Source organism: Trachemys scripta, chromosome 2 (assembly GCF_013100865.1).
Source record: "Trachemys scripta elegans isolate TJP31775 chromosome 2, CAS_Tse_1.0, whole genome shotgun sequence".
Classification (NCBI taxonomy): Eukaryota; Metazoa; Chordata; order Testudines; family Emydidae; genus Trachemys; species Trachemys scripta.
The window spans coordinates 208,760,063-208,772,321 of NC_048299.1; the positions used below are offsets into that span (position 1 = coordinate 208,760,063).

The following is a 12,259-nucleotide window of genomic DNA, read 5'->3' on the forward strand; positions in this document are numbered from 1 at the left end:
TTACCATTAAAGCTAACCCCCATCACTTTAGGACAGCCAGAAAAGAAAAAAAAAAAAGTTACTAGATGTGAATTAGAGTTCATCATGACCAAGAAAAATGGTTCTTGAACTCTTGTCTATTCTTAACTTGAGGCCATTAGCAACACTCAAATCCATTAAGACCTCAGAATGGAGAGGAGAACCACTATATTATGCATTCACTGTAGGCACCATCTCAAGAAAGTGAACAAGAGTGAAGGTAATTGCCATCAATCCTATATTTACCAGTTTCAATTACAAGAGCTAGAATAGTGGTTCTCAAACTTTTGCACTGGTGACCCCTTTCACGTAGCAAGCCTCTCTGTGTGACCCTCCCCCCCTTATTAATTAAAAACACTTTGAACATATTTAACATCATTATAAATGCAGGATGCAAAGCACGGTTTGGGGTGGAGGTGGACAGCTTGTTACCCCCCAAGTAATAACCTTATGACCCCCGAGGGGTCCCGACCCCCAGTTTGAGAACCCCAAAGATAGAATATAGCTGTTACAGTTCCCTCCCATCACCCCAAAGGCATTACCATAAGCAGGACTTCAAAAAACCTGCTGTGAAGAAAACATGGGTTTTTGTGTGTCATTTTAAAGAAGCAAATAATTGTTCATGATTTTTCAGAATGCCTCAAACAAACATCTTTAGTTGTCAAGGACAGAGACAAGGACACATTCACCAGCACTCTGTACTCTACATTGGATCCAGCACTGGCTTGGAAGACAATTTAAAGTTCGGCTCCTCAGTCCCTTCCATTAAACCCTAAATTGGCTGAGGCCTGGTAATCTCAGAGACCAGCTCTCTGAACCTTACTTTGGAGATGCAATCAACAGGAATAGGCTGATTGAACCTAGAGTATACATCATAGGACCCAAGTGCAGAGCTTTGTCTGTGGAATCATTGAGGAACTCACTCCCTAAAGCCAAATCTTGGCATCTTAAGGACACATTGCATAGGAACACAGGAACTGCCACAAAGGATCAGATCTGTGGTCCATTTACCCCAGTATCCTGTCTCCAACAGCAGTCAGCATCAGATACTCCAAAAGACTGTGCAAGAACACTGGCAATAAGTAATACGTGGAGTAAGCTGCCCCCATGAAGGCCTTGCCCTAATCATTAAAGATTGGTTTAAACCATGAAACATAAGGTTTTATATTCCTTCCCAAGTTAATGGACTGCCCCTGCACCACTTGGAGTCTGATCCTTCCAGTTAAATGTTGATAATGGAAGACAGCTATTCTTCCTTTGTGGGCATTCCTTGAACAAGAAATTCCATGTTCAGAGTACAGTGCACTACAATGCAAGTGCTTTAGAAATGTGACAATCCATTATATTTTCCACACTTAGTGAAGTTAATTTGGAGGCGGAGGAGCAGGCACAGGGGATAAATGGGTATACAGTTATCAAAAGAGTCTTCCTCCTTTAGTTAGCTCAACTCTGTTCACCCCAGAACCAAAGTGTCTCCTTTAAGGAGAACTTGGCAAAATTCCCAGGAGTTGGAGAATATATACACAATGACTGCACTTTAAACATTTCTTCTGTTTTCAAATGCAGTGTAGTTGTAGCCGTGTCTGTCCCAGGATATTATAGGGATAAGGTAGGTGAGATAATATCTTTTCTTGGACCAACTTCTGTTGATGAGAGAGACAAGCTTTCAAGCTACACAGAGCTCTCTATAATGCTGGGACTACCCTTCCCAGACTTGAAGCAGAGCTCTCTGTGGCTCAAAAGCTTGTCTCTCTCATCAACAGAAATTGGTCCAAGAAAAAGATTATCTCATCTACCTTGTCTCGCCTCTGTTTTTAAAGGTATTATTAGTACCAGCAAAGCAACAGAATCTTTCAAAATGGAAGAAACTAAGTAACACCTTTTCGCTGGTCTCTTAGAACCTACAGTGCCATTTATCTAAACGATACACTTTCATTTGCTTTACAAAACAAGTCTGTGTTGATCATTACCAAAACACACAGAAACATTACCAAAACACATTTTGTAGCTGTTATCCATACCTCTTATAAGGTTCTTTAACAATAAGCCTGAAAGCAACAAATATAAAGCCATGGCATGTTTTCAATGTCTTATCTCAGGAAGATTTTTTAAAAAGTCACACTTTCATTAAATCTTCTAGTTATTGCAGAATGTTAGGGTTTTTTTTTTTTTAAGGTAATATGTGATAATTGGGGCAACAAAATCAATTCCTTCATGTAAAACTTGTCCATGGGATCAAACCCTGAATTAGGATTTTTAAGGATTTTTCCAAGATTTTGAGCATTTGTAAAAAATGCTTTGAACCCATGCTTAAAATTTTCTACCATCGCAAATCTGACTATTTCTCAGAGCCTATTTTCTGATAGGCCTGTTGTTATGGGTTATGTTAATTATAGACAAAAATCCATACTACAAATTTACCGTATATTAAATAAGTGACTATATATGTTGTAGAGATTTCACATTAGAGTAGTTAATCCTCAGCAGGTGGTTAATTGGGGATGCCAGAGTCCAGAATAAAGACAGTACAAGACAAAGTAAAACTAAATGAGTAGTATCTAAATCTGTCATTTCTTTGTATAAAAGTTATTTGTATTGCAGTAGCACCTCAAGAATCTCAAACAGTATTGGCCCTCACTGTAAAAGAGCTTTATACACATACAAAGAGAGCTCTTGTGCAAAAATACCAAAAACTCAAAATAATGGACCTGAGAGATTTAAGATTCCCCTCTCTAATTCAGCGGTTTAGAACCATCAAATATATAAGACTTATTCTGCATAATTTTATCTTATAAGTAAAGCCATACTTCTATGAAAGGTATTATTTGTATTACATGGATCAGGGTCCCATTGTGCTAGGCACAGTACAAACAGATAACATGATGATAGTAAACTCTTTGGAGCAGGTAGCTATCTAAGATATCGCTGTTCTAGGTGACTTTTTGATTATCAGGCAATAATCAGAGATCAATTAAATTAAATAAAAATAAAAGGTCAATTAAAACTTCCGCTCAGAATATAGAAGTGTTCAACAACCCATAAATTGAAATGACACATGGCATGAAATAGCCAATAACTTTCATATTAATTCCTGAAATACTATATTCAGCTCTGGCTACTCTTGCTCAAAAAAAGATATAGCAGAAATCAGGGGTTCAGAGACAGCCACCGGCAACAATCAGAGGCATGAAAAAGCTTCCAAACGAAGACTGAAGAAATTGCAACAGTTCAGTTAGGAAACAATTATGAGGGGACACGATAGAGATATACAAAATATTGAATTGGATACGGAAAATAATCTGAGGACTCCTACAGTTATTTACTCTTTTCCATAATAAAATGGGATATTTGATGAAATTCAAAGGTGACAAATTTAAACTTGATTAAAGAAAACTTTTTTTTTATATAAAGACAACGAATAACTAACTTGTGCTCATGAGTTCCACAAATCATCACTGAAACCAATAGCTTTGCAAGATTCAAAAGAGGAATAGACATTTATATATACAAGAGTATAAATTACACAGGATACAAAAAGTTAAGGGATCAATTCTTCCCGTCTCTGCAAGGTGCTAATTTGATGGACACTAGGAAGAAACTTTCCCCATAGCAAAATTATTCCCTAGTTGTCCACTACAAGTTTTCCTGAAACTTTTTCTTAAGTACTTAGTACAGGCTGATGTCAGAAACAGCATATGGCACTAGAACAGGGGTAGGCAACCTTTCAGAAGTGGTGTGCCAAGTCTTCATTTATGCACTCTAATTTAATGTTTCGCATGCCAGTAATACATTTTAACGTTTTTTAGAAAGTCTCTCTCTATAAGTCTATATTATATAATTAAACTATTGTTGTATGTAAAATAAACAAGGTTTTCAAAACGTTTAAGAGGCTTAATTTACAATTAAATTAAAATGCTGATCTTACACCACCAGCCTGCTCAGCCTGCTGCCAGCCTGGGGTTCTGTTCACCTATGCTGGCAGCGGGCTGAGCGGGGCCTGCGGCCGGGACGCCAGCTGGCAAGGGGCCAGCAGCCGGGACCCAGACCTGGGGGGGGGTTCAGGGGTCAGGGCAGGGAGATGGGGGTGCGTGGAGGTGCAAGGCAGAAGGCTGGGTGTGTGGGGGGGGGGATTCAGGGCAGAGGGCTGGGGTGCTCGGCTCGTGGGGGTGCTCCCAGCCCCCTGCCCTAAGCGGCTCATGGCAGGGGGCTGGAAGGGATATGCCCTGTTCCACCCCCTTCCCCAAGGTCCCGTCCCTACCTCTTCTCTGCCTCCTCTATGGAGCAGGGAGCACGCTGCCGCTCGGCTCTGCTCGGCTCCGCTCCCCCTCCCCATGGCAATTAGCTGATCAGCACAGGAAGGAGAAGGAGGGGCAGGAAAGCACCACGCTGGGAGAAGAAGCGGGGGAGGGGGGAAGCTTGGCCGCCGCAGGACCAAGCGTCTGCCTCCTGCCCCAGCAGGGGAGAGCAGTGGGCGGGGGGGCTGAGGGCCAGGACCTCGGCAGCATGCCACTCAAAATCAGCTTGCGTACCATGTTTGGCACGCATGCCATAGGTTGCCGACCCCTGCACTAGAAGAACCACTAATCTGGTCCAGTATGGCAGTTCCTATCTTCCTATTATACAAGGGCTTGTTCACAGGGTAAAGCTGTTGCAAAATAAGCTATAGTGTGAATCCAAAGCACAACAGCTATTCCACATTAACTCCCCAAGTTGACACTTATTCCACACTAAGAGTGCCTTTGTGTGGTTTTAAACCAATTCAGAATAAGAATGTTCACACAGGCAGCTACTGAGGAATAGCTATTGTGGGCTATTTCCCCATCTAGACAAGCCCTTGTAAAGTAGGAATACACTTTTTCAGTAAATAAATTAATCTTAAAAAGAATCAAGCTACAAATTGGCTGCAACAATTTAACTGCCAATAAGGGTGTGCCTAGACTGCAGCTGGGAACTAGCCTCTCAACACTAGCAGACAGGCTCCCTCATGCTGGGGTGCTAAAACTAGCAGTGTGGACATTGAGGAAATGGCTCAGGATAGCCACCTGAGCTAGGACCATGAAGATAGCATAGATACAGGAGACATAGCTATGCCATAGCATAGACAGAACTCTCCATTTGGCCACAGCTAAGTATCACATTTTCTGCTCCCTGATTTGCAGTTGCCTCTTGCTCTCCAGCGTTCCCCACAAGAGGGAGTTAACTATAGTGTGTACTCCCTGTATTTTCCATGCAACTAAAGCAGGAGTCAACTTGCAGCCAGAGTGTGTGGTCAGCTGAATTAAGATACAGCAGCCAAAGCCCAGAGAGCCAAGCCACAGGAAGTGGCTACAAACTCTTCACTTCCCTGACACACACAGGAAGTTTGGAATCAGGCAGCCTGGACAATGGAGCCAAGGTGCCTGGAGAAAACATCCTCAAAAGTCATCAAATAAGTCTTCAACTCTGAGCCATAGTTTTATGTGTTTTGACAGAGGATTGAAGATATTTTATTCAGATAAAAATAAATTAACATTGCTTTGGAATTCAGTTCCACCTTGCCATGGAGTAAATAGGGATGTTTATATAGACACCAACAAAAGTAGCAGGTAGTAACTGAAGTCACAAACACAGCATCTTTACGTCACTGACTACAGAATAAGTTAATAGCTGTCATTTAGAAAAATATGGAACATTTACAACTGGTACAAGAGGGAACCAAATCATGTCAAACCAGCACTGCTTCCTTCCTTGACTGGCCTACTGGATGAGGGAAGCAGTAGATGTGATATATCTTCATTTTAGTAAGCCTTTTGACACAGGCCTACATGACACTCTCATAAGCAAACTAGGGAAATGTGATCTAGATTAAATTACTATAATGTGGATGTATAACTGGTTGAAAGACTGTACTCAAAATAGTAGCTATCAATGGTTTGCTCTCAAACTGGGAGGACGTATCTAGTGGGGTCTTGGAGTAGTCTGTCCTGGGTCCACTATTATTCAACAATTTCATCAATGACTTAGATAATGGAATGAAGAGTATGCTCATAAAATCTGCAGATGATACCAAGTTGGGAGGAGTTGCAAGCACTTAAGGAGGACAGGATTAGAATTAAAAATAACTGAAATTGGAAAATTGGTCTAAAATCAACAAGATGAAATTCAAAAGAGTACAAAGTACTACACTTAAGAAAAAAATCAAATAGATACAAAATGGAGAATAGTTGGCAAGGCAAAATAGTACTGCTGGTAATGAGGGGGAGGGATAGCTCAGTGGTTTGAGCATTGGCCTGCTAAACCCAGGATTGTTAGTTCAATCCTTGAGGGGGCCACTTAGGGATCTGGGGCAAAATTAGTACTTGGTCCTGCTAGTGAAGGCAGGGGGCTGGAATCTACTTGCCTCGATGACCTTTCAAGGTCCCTTCCAGTTCTAGGAGATAGGATATCTCCATTTAAAAAAAAAAAAAAAAAAAAGCTAGGGGCTAAAGGGCATTACAAGTTGACTATAAGCCAACCATGTGATGCTACTGTCAATATGGCTAATATTCTGGGATCTATTAACAGGCTGCAGAAAGTTAAGAAATTAAATCTTTCTGCCTCTGACAAGTGTAACCAGATAGTCATTGGGAAGAAACTTCTCCTATAGCAAAGTTTTTCCCTAGTTGTCCACTACAACTTTTCCTGAAACTTTCCTGTCATATTTAAAACACAGGAGGTAACTGTCCCACACAGTCCTATGTCTGGTTTTCTGCACAACGCTTTAAGAAAGATGCAGACAAACTGGAGAGAGTCCAAAAAGACAGCAACGAAAAATGATAAAAGGTTTAGGAAGCCTAACCTATGAGGAAAGGTTAAAAAACTGTGCATGTTTAGTCTAGAGAAAAGACAACTGAGGGAAAACCTGATAATCTTCAACTATGGCTCCATCTACATTTGAAGCTTGGAGTGTGTTTCTGAGCTCAATTACATACGCTCATGCTAGCTCTCATCAAGCTAGCATGCGAAAAACAGTAGTGTAGACGCTGTAGAATGGACAGTGGCAGGCAGCGACACAGGCTAGTCACCCTGAGTACAAATCCATCTGGACCTTTGCATACGATTTCGGGGAAGCTAGCCCTCTTTGCTGCTCGCCATTGCCACTTCGGCTACCTACTATTTTTAGCAAGATAGCTCAAAAAGAGCTAGCATGAGCACGCCTACCTGCGCTAAGAATCACAGCCCCCAGCTCCAAGTATAGATGCCTATGCTAAGGTCTATTATAAAGGGGACAACGATCAATTGTTCTCCATGCCCAGTGAAGACAGGACAAGTAGCATCAGCCTAATCTGCAGCAAGGGAGAGTTAGAAAGTTCTTCCCTCTATCTAACCTAACCAAATACTAGAATAGGGTTCCAAGGGAGGTTCTGGAATTCCCATCTTAGAGATTTTAAAAACAGGTTAGATAAACCCCTGCCAGGAATGGTCTAGGTTTACTTGGGCCTGTCTCAGCCTGGGGGAACTAGACTAAATGATTTCTTGAGGTCCGTTCCAGTCCTACATTTCTATGACCTGTGTAACCCCACAGATTGCTTATACAGGGATGGAGGTTGATCCTTAAACCGCACATATTTCTTTTGGCTTTCTTAAGCAACAATCTGAGTATTCAATTAAACCTGGAAAGTTGGCATGATTTTTATTTTAATGAAAGGTTGGCAAGAATTGTATCTATAATAAAAATGCTAACACATTTGGATACACGGTTTGGTCTTGAAGTATAGAGCAAGAAGTACTAGAAATTATGTGATATGTATCAGACAGTTTTGTCATTATAGACCAGAATGTCTCAAACCCAAGAGCAAATAAGGTCCAGCATGATCATTTAGTTTAGAAAGATTAAATGTAAATTTATCTGATACAAGTTTGACTTTCAATTTTGCTTACTGGCAATTGTAAGAAATTCAAAGGATAGCAGTGGGTTGGAAGAGGCCTACATTTGCTGCTCCTCTCCTTAAAAAAGTGCACACTTTTTAACCTACTACTATTACAACACCTAAGATGGCTACAACTAAAGGACAGTAGAAAAAAAAATATATTTTGCACATTGTGTTTGCTATGCACATTTTGTCTGTCATCTTCCAGTCAACCAGATTCCTCTGTAATTTGAAAGTTTTTCCATATTGCAACAAAAAGAGGGAGGAAATATTTCTGAAAGCAGAAAAATATGGTTGCAAACAAAGAATGGCAGGTGAATTCAGGGCAGGTGTAATGCATGGAACTACGTTTAACATTTTAAATTGTTTAGATTTCAAGTTGGTAGAATTCACTGAAACGTTTTATAAAGTAACTCAGATGCAATTCAAGAAGTATTTTGAGGAACTTGACTTGCTTGAACTTCTGTAATTTTTTCCCACCATAAGAAACTGACATAAAACTCAGTCCAGTTGATGCTGCTTAGAAAACAAACCAATATTAAATGCTGCAGAGCTACCTATAATTTGCCTCATGAGCTGAACTTTAAAAAGACATTCAGTTTAAAATCACTGTTCCTTTAAAACGGGCCTTGCCAGAAGTTTGCAGGAATATACTGCAGTAAGTGGGATGTCAATCGTTCTGGGGAAAACCTGAACAAGCGAGATTTCACTACACTGGTATTTAAAATAAAGAACTTCACGGGTTAATCCCCCCCCCCCCCCCCCCGCGAAAAGAGAGTCACTTCTAAGCTGCGTGTACTGCTACGCCCCGGAGCAGCCCCACATCCAGGAGGTCTCCTCCCCCCACCTCCCAGGTCAAATAAGACTGACTGGAAATCGTCCCTCAAAAGCGAGTCGCCCCTTCCCCCGGCGTGACACGGTAGCGGGCCTCGGGGATACCTGCCCCGATCTGCATCTAGTTCCTCGGCAACCGTTAAGGCCAAGGACAGGGAGGGGCTCGCATCTCCTGGCCCCGGCCCGGGGGCGCACGGCGGCGTGGCGAGCAGGACAAGTACCATTCAGCCGGGCCCGCGGCAGCAGGCCGGGGTAGGAGCAGGACGCCCCCAATACCCTTCCCACTCCCGGCCCTAGGGTGCAAGTGACAGCTCCCCTCTCCTGCCCCGCCCCGCCGGCTGCCATGTAAACAAGCCCCGTCCCACCCGCTGCCGGCACAGACCTTCCGAGGTGAGGCGGCAGAAGGGCTTCACCAGCTCGGAGAAGCCCAGGTTGTTCTTGCGGGTGAGTCTCTCCGCCTCCTCGCTGCACAGCGCGGCCACCAAGGGCACGAACGAGTCCTGGATGAACTCCTGCACCGACTGCACGCACTGGGCCATCTCCCCGCCGCAGGCCCCGCGCCGCTCCGCAGCCGCTCGCCCGCCCGACCGCCGCCGCCTCCTGCTCCCTCAGCCCCGAACCGGCTAACGCGCTCCGGCCGGGACAGGGCCACACGCGCCACCAAATCTACCCCGCCGGCTCCTCAGCGCTCGCCCAGAGCCGCCATATTGAGCCTGAACCGAGACTACAGCCCGATCCCGGCAGCCTCCGCGACCGCTCACGTGATGAGGTGGAAGGTAGGGGCGGGGCTGGGGCCGTCAGCTGAGCGGAAGGCCGGGGTCGGAAGTGGAACGGCGAGGGCCCCGCGCGCAAAGCGAAACTTCTCGCCGCTGTGGGGCCACGCGTCACAGTCAGACGCCGCGCGCGTTCGTTCTCGGGGTGCCAGCACGAGCGCGGCTGAGTGCTCGTGCGCGCCCTCCTCTGTCACCCCCGTCTGAGCTCCCCGTCCCCCACCGACCCCGGAGGGCGCGTTACCTCCTTATACAGCGCTCGGTCCCGGGTGCACCGTGTCCAGCCCCAACCAGCCGGGGCAGGCACAGTGCCCACCCAAATGCACAGCTTCTAACGTGCCGGGGGCACCTGCCCAGCCAAATGTGCAAACCCCAACCTGCTGGGGGGGCATCATGTTCGACCAAAGGCACAGCCCTCAGCCACCCAGGGGACTGCATGTAGGGCTGGCTTAAGTTTTTGTAGGCCCGGTGCCAAACAGATTTGTGGGCTCCCATGGGGGCAGTGGAGTGTGACATGGGGAGATTGGTCTCCGTAGCAAGGGGCAGCCCCGCTCCACCCAGCCCAGTGCGAAGGCACTATTTACAAATCGGCAGTTGCCAGATGCACATGGCCCGCCCAGCCCTGTGCTACCAGCCTGCTCCTTCCCCTCAGGGATGGGCCCATGCTGTGCCACACATCCCCCCATCCAACACCAGAACACCCCCAGGATTTCCTATGGCCAGGGCCACCCCAGGCCCTGCCACAAATGCACAGCGCCCTGCACACCACTACTTCTGCCCAGCGCCCCCCTGCCCAAAGCCCCACAGCAATTGCCCAGCATCCCACACAGAACCCCCATTCCCTAGTACCCCAGCACACACAGATCTTTCCCACCCTCTCACAGCCCAGCACCCCCACTCAGCCCTCCAGAGATCCACTCCCAGCCAGACTCATTGGCCCTCCGCGAGGCGACTGTCTGCTGGGCTGCGCTGCCAGTGCAGGTCCCAGGGCGGTGAATTGCTCCTGCCCCTCAGGAGTGCCACAATCATCCAGGCCAAGGACTGCCCTTGCTGGGCTCCCTCAGGATCCACTTGCCTGAGGGACTCAGCCAAGCCCCTCACACTGTCGTCCCCAACAAACTGGCCGAGACTGGTCAGGCTTCTGCACCTATGTCAGGCAGCTCAGCTCCACGGAGCCAGGTGGAGCCCCACAGGTGATAGGAAGCAGAGACTGCCTGGAGCTGAAGATGTACTGGGGTCCATCCAGGAGACAGAGAGAAGCCGGTGGCTGTGGCCAAGAGGTGGAGAGGAGCCCTCAGCTGGCCAGCAGGCAGGCTGAGAGGATCAAGTGGTGGGCAGAAGGCAGGGGGAGGAGAGCCAGTGAACTCGCTGGGTCTCAAGGCACAGTGCAAGCAGAGCAGGCCGAGGCCCCTTCTGAGCATAGCCCGGCTCCATGGCGCCATTGTAAACCTAGCACTGACTCCAGGCCCAGCCAAACACACTGACCCCAGCTCCCAGGGTTCAGGGAAACAGCCAGTTGTGTACAGTTCCTGTGCCAAGGAACATAATTCCCGAGACGCATACAGGGGATTCCCAACGTGATTCATGCTACGCCAAGCATCACACAGTACCCAGCCCCCAGAGGGCAGCACACCGAGAGCAAACCAGGAAATCCCACAGAATATGTGGGTTTAACAGGACACCACACTGAACCAAACTGAACATCACAGAGATGATTGGCTCCAGAGGCAAAATGCAAAATTAAGCACTGTGACCCACAATGCTGACTGCGAGAGCTTAGTGAAATTATTCAGATGATGCTTTTTTGGCAAATAATGTACATTTGGCGACATCAAAACATTTTGCAAATTTGTGTTGATTTTGTCAACTGGTTTCAGTTAGAAAAACCTCAAAACCTAAAGATTTTGATAGTTTGATTTAAAACAACTTTTTGTTTCAAAATTTCCTTGAATTTTATTTTTAGAAAATCAAAAATGTTTTTAAATGGTCAACATCAAAACAAAACATTTCAGTTTTGTCTAAACAAAACTTTTCAGTCAACCAGAAACATTTTTTTTAAACTTTTCAATTTGCGGGGGGTTGGGGGGAATAATTAAAAATTGTTTTCTGTTTGACTTGAATTGCCAGAGTACCAAAACTTCTGTTACTCACCTGGCTTTATTAAGAGCTTCAGAAACAAAGACTCACAGGGGAGGTTTTCTCTTTTGTGGGAGAGAGGTACTCCATGGTAGTGATGCCAACTCTCATGATTTTATTGCAAGTCACATGATATTTCATGTTTTTCCATAAACTCCACTACTGGAGTCATATGATTACATGAGAATCTCAGCTTCCAAAGGCCATGTCTACACTATGGACGCTACAGCGGCATAGCTATGGTGCTGTAGCTATGCCAGTGTAATCCCATTGTGTAAACACAGACTACAGCAACAGAAGGGGTTTTTCCTTCACTGTAGGAACTCCACCTCACTGAGTGATGGTAGTTAGGCCGACGGAAGCATTCTTCTGTTAACCTAGCTACAGCTACACCAGAGGTTGGCATAGCTACAATGCTCAGGGGTGTGGATTTTTCACTTCCCTGGCTTCTGTAGCTTTTTCAATCCAAGTTTTAAATATAGACCAGGCACGAGTGGCAGAAGGTCCCTAGAAGTCAGGGGGCCAACAGCAGCCAAACCATGGCCCCACTGCCCCGCCCCTTCCCTCCGAGGCCCTGTCCTCGCACTGCCCATTCTCCTGAGGGCTTGCCCT

The 12,259-nt window shown here is 45.7% G+C and overlaps 1 protein-coding gene across 8 annotated transcripts in view; it reads right to left on the reverse strand.

The window, feature by feature from the left end:
• Positions 1-9,478, reverse strand: part of TRAPPC8 (trafficking protein particle complex 8) — a 108,394-nt gene extending 98,916 nt beyond the window's left edge. For 7 of the 8 annotated variants that reach the window (XM_034762831.1, XM_034762829.1, XM_034762828.1 and 4 more), the window contains exon 1: positions 9,124-9,478. In XM_034762831.1, coding sequence (XP_034618722.1) covers positions 9,124-9,280 — 157 coding nt within the window. In that variant the 5' untranslated portion in view covers positions 9,281-9,478. The remainder of the gene's footprint in view (positions 1-9,123) is intronic. The other variant, XM_034762830.1, reaches the window with a different exon arrangement.
• Between the last annotated feature and the right edge of the window lie 2,781 nt (positions 9,479-12,259).